The 6,974-nt window shown below is 37.8% G+C and overlaps 1 protein-coding gene across 1 annotated transcript; it reads right to left on the reverse strand.

Moving 5' to 3' along the window:
* Window positions 1-221: 221 nt before the first annotated feature.
* On the reverse strand, window positions 222-6,717 carry LOC139731300 (uncharacterized). Its single transcript, XM_071642188.1, has 5 exons — window positions 6,568-6,717; window positions 4,119-4,166; window positions 2,307-2,405; window positions 1,807-1,833; window positions 222-1,121 (listed from the first exon to the last, which is right to left on the reverse strand). The coding sequence occupies exons 1-5, from the start codon at window positions 6,631-6,633 to the stop codon at window positions 894-896; spliced, it is 468 nt and encodes a 155-aa protein (XP_071498289.1). The 5' UTR covers window positions 6,634-6,717; the 3' UTR covers window positions 222-893.
* Between the last annotated feature and the right edge of the window lie 257 nt (window positions 6,718-6,974).

Raw genomic sequence — 6,974 nt, forward strand, 5'->3', positions numbered from 1 at the left:
CAGAATTATCACTGACTCTGAACCCTGATCAATCTGGAGATTTTCATTGCTGCGTGTCTAAATCCTGTTTCGGGATGTAATTATAAAACTACTGACACAGTCATATCTGACTGATACATTTAGCCAATATGAGCAACTCACACAAGAACGCATTAATCAGCTATACATGTACATGTATACTTTTGGGATAAAACAACATGCTATAATAGACAAGAACGACAAGAATTCTTGGTTGCTAATTAACCCTGTGCATATTCCGCTAATCATTCTGGCCAACACCCAAAATATTACATGATTTGCTGGAAACGCTATTGCACATTTTAAAGCAACTTTCTCTTCTTTTTTTTTTTTATGTCTCTCTACTAGCATCTTCATCTCTGCCTTGACTTTCAAATATCAGTGACTTGGAGCAATGCTCCTGGAAGGCAGCTCTCTCTTTTGAAAGATTACTTCTATATCTCATTTTGGATACAGTAGTTGACAATAAAGATGTGATGTTGATTAGTTACACCACACTACAACATGGACTACTCATATACAAATACAGTAATACTGCAAATGTGGTGTTCTCAGTATATTTTCAGTGGTATGTGATAAACCTGCCAAAAAAACAAAAACAACTAGAAATGTCGCCAAGGCAACTGGTTGTCTCCGCCATATCGCATGGTTCTCCCAAGAGGTCTAGAGTACATCATGGCATTGTGAGCTGACAGTTTGACATAATCGACAAAAAAAAAAAAAAAAAATGTCCATTCATGTGTATAGAACTGACCGACAAACAACCCCCCAAAACATAATGCCTCCAACAACACTTTGTGGTGGAGGTACAAAAAGAATGAACTTAAGGCAGAGAAGGTACTTGGAGTTACTGTTCCTCCCATAAACTGACCTTCCTACCCAATGGGAGGGTTAACATCTGAGGAATGAATCATACTTTGCGTTGCAGCATGCAGCAGTGGTGGCTTTTTGGTGGTTAAGTTGGCAGTCTGGAGGGTGATGCTGTGGATGGTAGTCACCTCATCGCCAGGATTTGTATGGTTAAAAACAAAGATGTCTGTCGTGATACACTGGAAGATGATGACGCTCGCCACGAGGACGATGAACCAGAATTTACCCTCCACCTGCGACCAACACAGAAACAAAGGTGTAAGGTGCTACTCATTGGCATGGTCACACTGAGAGCAAAATGTTTATTTTGTCAAAAAATGTTCAACACAGGAAGATTTGTAATTTCTGATTTTCCACTTTTACTCTCTACAGCTACACATGAAATGTGCCCTGTCTACAGCTTGCGTCAAAGCTTGCTTGCAGTATACAGTGGAGCAAATCATGTGTGCATTACGGTGGAGGAAAAAAAAAAAACCCTTCTGTTTTTCCCTCAACAGTTGCAACATCACCACTTTGCATGACAGTGTGAAATGACAAGCTAAACATTGAAATTAATTTTGCTCATCTTTAAATTCACTCTGAATTCATGGTATGAAGATTCATTACACAGATTGTCAATAACCGGGGGAAAGTTAACCCTCCCAAAATGATTACACATAATAACTCACAGTCATTAAACAGTGTCATATAGTCAAATTCATGTAAGTTGTTCTTGATGGCACTCAGGATAATGTATCGACTTAGGTAATACATGTGTATTCAACTTCATTGTGTACAGAGGAATAACACATGTAAGGCATGTAAGACCATGATCTACTCTTCAGGACAGAAACCTAACATAAATAAAAGCTTCACAAAAAGAGGAGAAATGATGCAAGCATATTCACTAGAAAAGCGTATCACAAAGGGATCACTTACCAAATCTCCTGTTCTGTACCACCAAAGCTGTAAATGCAAAATAAAAATTATTACTTACATGCTTGTATTTTGAGCGCTCAAAAACATTCAAGGTGTACAAAATTAACATCTAAATCAAAGTATTCCAAAGGTACCGACAAAAATGAAGTTCATTATATCAAATACCAATCAGCTAACAACGTAACATGGATTTTATTTACAGACTCATGGCAACTAACTTTGATTGGAGACCCAAAGTGCAGTATTAAAATAACTGAAACAGTGAGTTTCTTCACACTCCTGTGTGAGTGACATCAAAACTGCTCCATATATGCCAACTACAAAGTATTCTACAATTCGTTATGCCTTCATCTAGGTAATACACAGTAATGAGTTTAGAGCAAGGTCTGTTCTGCATCACATTTTGCTTTGTTTTGCTTTGTTTTGCTTTTGTTTGTTTCTTCAAAAAAATCACAATAAAAAATACAGGCTTATGCAAGATAGACTTTATAAATACTCACTAGAAATACTAAAATCACGCAGCTGATAAGGATGTTGACGAAGAGGAGATAAAATGTGCCATCTCCTTTCCCCTTGATGAGACAAAATAACATGGCAAGCTGTAACAAAAAAAACATGGTGAAATTTTCAATTAGATATGGCCACACGTATAGATAGATCATCCCTTCAAACTATCCTGCTGTCTGATGCATTTGGTTGATATTTAGCAATCAATTCTTGCAGTGACTGTTCAATACATGGACCTACAATCACTTAAATATCACTAAAAAGCTGTGCTAGACTATGGTTGTGAAATTAGAGAAAATGGCAAATGAGGCTCAAATTTTGTATTGTTTGGTAAAATGCAAAACATAAACACTTCAAACATTTAACATTCACATCAAACATTTAACATTCAAATCTAAGGTAAAATGTAAATTACTTAGCATTTCTACATTTTTGTGTCACATTTGGTGATTTTTGGCCTATACAACCAACATTCAGTGAGATAGGTCTTTGAAGTTCCACGTATACAGAATCTCACTATTGGGCAGAGAGAGACGCATTTGGAATTACCATGGTTTTCAGTAATACCATGTCTGTGTTTACAGCGATCCACTGTCCTTCAAGGACAAGTCCACCTTCATATACATGTGGATTGAGTGAATGCAACAGTATTAGTAGGACACATCAGTGAAAGTTTGAGGAAAATCGGACAATCCGTTCAGTTACGAATTTTTAAAATATCTGTGCAGTCACTGCTGGTTGAGAAGACTACTACAGTGTATGATGTCATATGGGTGCAACGATACAACGAAAATAAAAAGAGAATTTCACAAACTTTACTTAATAACGTGCAAATTCTTCGACTTGTTACTGACGTAGTAATACTATTCCCCCTGCCTTCTGAAAGAGAGAAGTCAAGTACTGTATACGCTATAATTTTGGCGTACATAAATTTTCGCGAATTACCGCTGTCACACATTTTCGCGAGTGCTTAAATTCGCGATTGGGGGACCAGAGAAAATATGAAGTGGCAAAGAAAGTGTGAATTTTCAACTTACTAGCAAATAAGAATGATACTAGTTATACACTGCATGAAAAAAACTTACCAAACTCTGCGAACTAATAAGTTAGAATTCAACATTTTTGAAGTGGTTAAGTCCATCGCGCTAGATTTCTGACGAGTGGTCCCCTTGCGATAATGGATTGGCTCTCTACAGTATTCGTAAGTAGATGTGGACGTGCGTAAACAAGCTTAGCCAGTATGGTCTGTTCAGTAAGTCGTGACATGGTATACTAGTACTGAAATGTTCGTATCATCAAGGCGAGGGATTCATTTTGGAGGTAATATTTTCGCGTGTTGTTAATTTCGCAAATAGCTCCCGACTCGCGAAATTCGCGAAAATAAAACCCCCGCGAAATATATAGCGTATACAGTATTCTTTTGTTATGCGAGAAAAGTGAAAATATGTTGAATTTTCTTTAGTCTTTCTTTATATCGTTGTACATGTGACATCACAAAGTATAGTAGTCTTCTCATCCAGCCATGACTGAGCAGAAACTTCAAATATTCATAACTTTTGAATGAATTGTCCGATTTACCTCAAACTCTCACTGATGTGTTCTACTATTGTTGCTGCATTCACTCAACCCACATGTCTATGAAGGTGAACTTGTCCTTTAATTTACAATGAGTTAAATTTGCATTTTTCCTCTCAGTAACATAATCACATTTCTACTTTTATAAACATCTCATGATTTAACAGTAGCGACTCTATTCATCATTCTATCATAAACTCATATGGAAGAAGTTTAAGCTGTATACTTACAAGAACCATCAATATGGTAATGCCAGAAAATATCCTCCGTGACCACAGCTGGAACAGAACAAAGGGAGATAAGAATTATCCATATAGCATATACCAACTGAATCCTACGCAATTATGAGTAGGTATTAACTTCACTACAAACCAGACTTTTATGATCATTTGATGTACAGTTGACTCAGGACTGTTAAACAAAGTTCTCCGGGACTGGCAGTTTTCTTCTGTTATATCGAAACTTTGTTGTAACCGAACAAGTAAAAAAACAACAACAACATGGAATGGATAATAGAAACTTAACAAATTTCAATGTGTCAAAGTGAAAGTCAAAATGAAGTCAATGTTTTTATGTTAGCATTAACATGTCATTTACTGCAAATTTTTTAGCCTTTCTGGAAGAGGACAGAATCAAGTCTGGGGGAACTTGAGGAAAACTATGTGATACAGTATTGTCGTTGTCACACCTGACGTTCTGGTACAATTGTAGTTCTACTACTGTTCCTCTAGCCTCAATAATACTAGCTAGTTAGGGTAGTAACAGAACGTTACATCCCAACAAATCTAATTATGGATAGCTACTGAAGGCCAAAGCTGATGCCTGATCAGGTCTTGACAGTTGAAAGAGAGAATGCCCGAAAACCACCACACTAATGCCACATAGCAAGGCGTCTATCCGATGTAAATTATCTTCTCCCCCTCCTGTGCATGTCTTGAATTTCAATGGCAGCATGATATGACCACTTATAGACAATTCATGCTATTTACCAATATGTCAAACTTCATAGCTGTAGTTAGGCTTAGTCAACAGTAATTTGAGACCAAATCACTTCAATTTTAACCAGCAAAGCATGGCAACTTCTGTACAGCGATGGGGCAGTGTATTGTTAATTTTTAACCAAAACAAGGCTCATGCAACTCTATTCAAAACCATACAAGGACTTCCCCGTGACACAGCCAATAAGTCTGTCCACATCTTGACTGGGTTTCCCACTGTTTCATACCTTGGTTTCTACTTACAGTTTTATCTAACGTTCGACTGCAATTCTTTGTGAATCACCCCCACCCAGATATCCCAGATGTGATGACGTTCGTCCGTGGTGTAAATTACTCAGATTATACCTCCTGGGGTGTTTCAAGAAGAATTTAAGTCAAACATAACCGTTGAGATTGACTTAAAATTATGGTATATGCCATTGGCATTGATTTCTATTTTCAATTTTATCTGATTGTTTTTTTAATCCACCCATTTATAAAAAAACAAACAAACATATTTTGACCCCCATTTTACTTTAATTCATGCCTGTATAAAAAAGAATCTCCAAAATGTTCATTCTTAATTAATTATATGAAAGTCTGAATATTATTGAAGTAACACACAGCCCAGCCAACTCTAATTACCTCTGCCAAGGGAGGAGGTTATGTTTTCGTTACCGTTGGTTTGTGTGTTTGTTCGTTAGTTAGTTTGTCTGTGTGCAAAATAACTCAAAAAGTAGATAACGGATTGGGATGAAACTTGCAGGAAAGGTTGAGAATGACACAAGTAACAAACGATTAACTTTTGGTAGTGATCAAAGAATTTTGGGGGAATTTATGAAGGATTTTTGATATTTTGGCAGGTAGGGTCAATGAACTTGGGAGTTCATGCTGCGCGTATTTGAGGTTTGCATGCGCGCACTAAAGTGCGTGCTCTAGTTTCTGCTGGGGAGAGGCGCGCCGCGCATCTGAGGGTTTGTGACGTAACAAAGGCTTCTATTATTGGGAAATCGGGCGATTTTTCAGTGGGCTAAAATCACTTACGGAATGATCTCTAATATGGAAGAGCAAGATCATCAGTGGAAAGTAAATGCTTGGTGGAGGTCTGCGCTCTCGGAGTGCTTTTCTAGTTGTATTACTATTATTGACCGAAAGATCGGTCTGTATCTTTGGTATCTGGTCGTCGGGGAAATGTTCCGCAGAGACTGTCAAAAAAATATAAGACTCCTCCGGACAGACGGATCTTTCTGTCTAATCGTATTAACGTTATTGAGTTGATCTTAGAATTTCAGATCAACTTGGATGATGATCTGTTTGTAGTGTTAATATAGATCGAAAACATCCCCGGCCCAGCATCTCCTTAACTCATGACATAATATTAAATAAGACAGGATCATAAATCCATAATTCATATCAATCTCCCGTGGCCGTCTTCCCCATCTTTTCTGTCCTTTGCTGTTTTTGCTCCTAAGGTTTTCGTTGGCTCTACCCCTGACCACCTAAATACATGATGTTCAGTGTATCGTTACATTTTTTCATAATTCTGCGAATCAACAGCATGCAATTTTCCACGATCCCTACGACAGGAGAAAGTCCAAATAAGAAGAAGATTACGCAGTCCCATATATTCATATTTGTGTCCGATATGAACGTCTTGACGCACCAAAAACAGTTTTTGGTTCCTGATATAATCTGATCTTACCTTTGCTGGGGATATTTCTTGATATATTGCATTATAACTTGGAGGAGGTGATGTGGTGTCCGCCATTTCTTGACAATCTTTCAAAAAACAACACAAAAATGCTACTCGTTATACTCCAATCGGCGATGGTGATGCTGCTGCCCTGCCTGCTGTTGTTCGCTGCTGTTCGCGAGCGAGCGCGAGCTAGCACGTAGCTAGCTGCAGTCGTCACATGACCGAATCAATATCGAGCTGATGATACTCGTACTGGTTCAAGAGGCCGTAGAGGTGCATGACTGATTAACACGAACGATTACCGGTACGGTATCAATCGGATCACCTGTACTATGTAATATAATGAAATAAAGAATAATATTTTAGAGGATAGATTTGAGGAAAAGAAATTAGCATCAACGAGGGGAACTTTA

The sequence above is a fragment of the Diadema antillarum genome, unplaced genomic scaffold (assembly GCF_040938485.1).
Source record: "Diadema antillarum isolate AM-2024a unplaced genomic scaffold, OU_Dant_1.0 seq00000368_RagTag, whole genome shotgun sequence".
NCBI classification, from domain to species: domain Eukaryota; kingdom Metazoa; phylum Echinodermata; class Echinoidea; order Diadematoida; family Diadematidae; genus Diadema; species Diadema antillarum.

What these genes read in the sequence shown, in the direction of transcription:
- LOC139731300 (XM_071642188.1), bottom strand. Translation starts at nt 6,633, where the DNA reads ATGGCGGACACCACATCACCTCCTCCAAGTTATAATGCAATATATCAA. An exon ending in AAGAAATATCCCCAGCAAAG is followed by an intron (nt 4,167 to 6,567) that starts GTAAGATCAGAT and finishes GTTCTGTTCCAG; the next exon opens with CTGTGGTCACGGAGGATATT. An exon ending in TTACCATATTGATGGTTCTT is followed by an intron (nt 2,406 to 4,118) that starts GTAAGTATACAG and finishes TTTTTGTTACAG; the next exon opens with CTTGCCATGTTATTTTGTCT.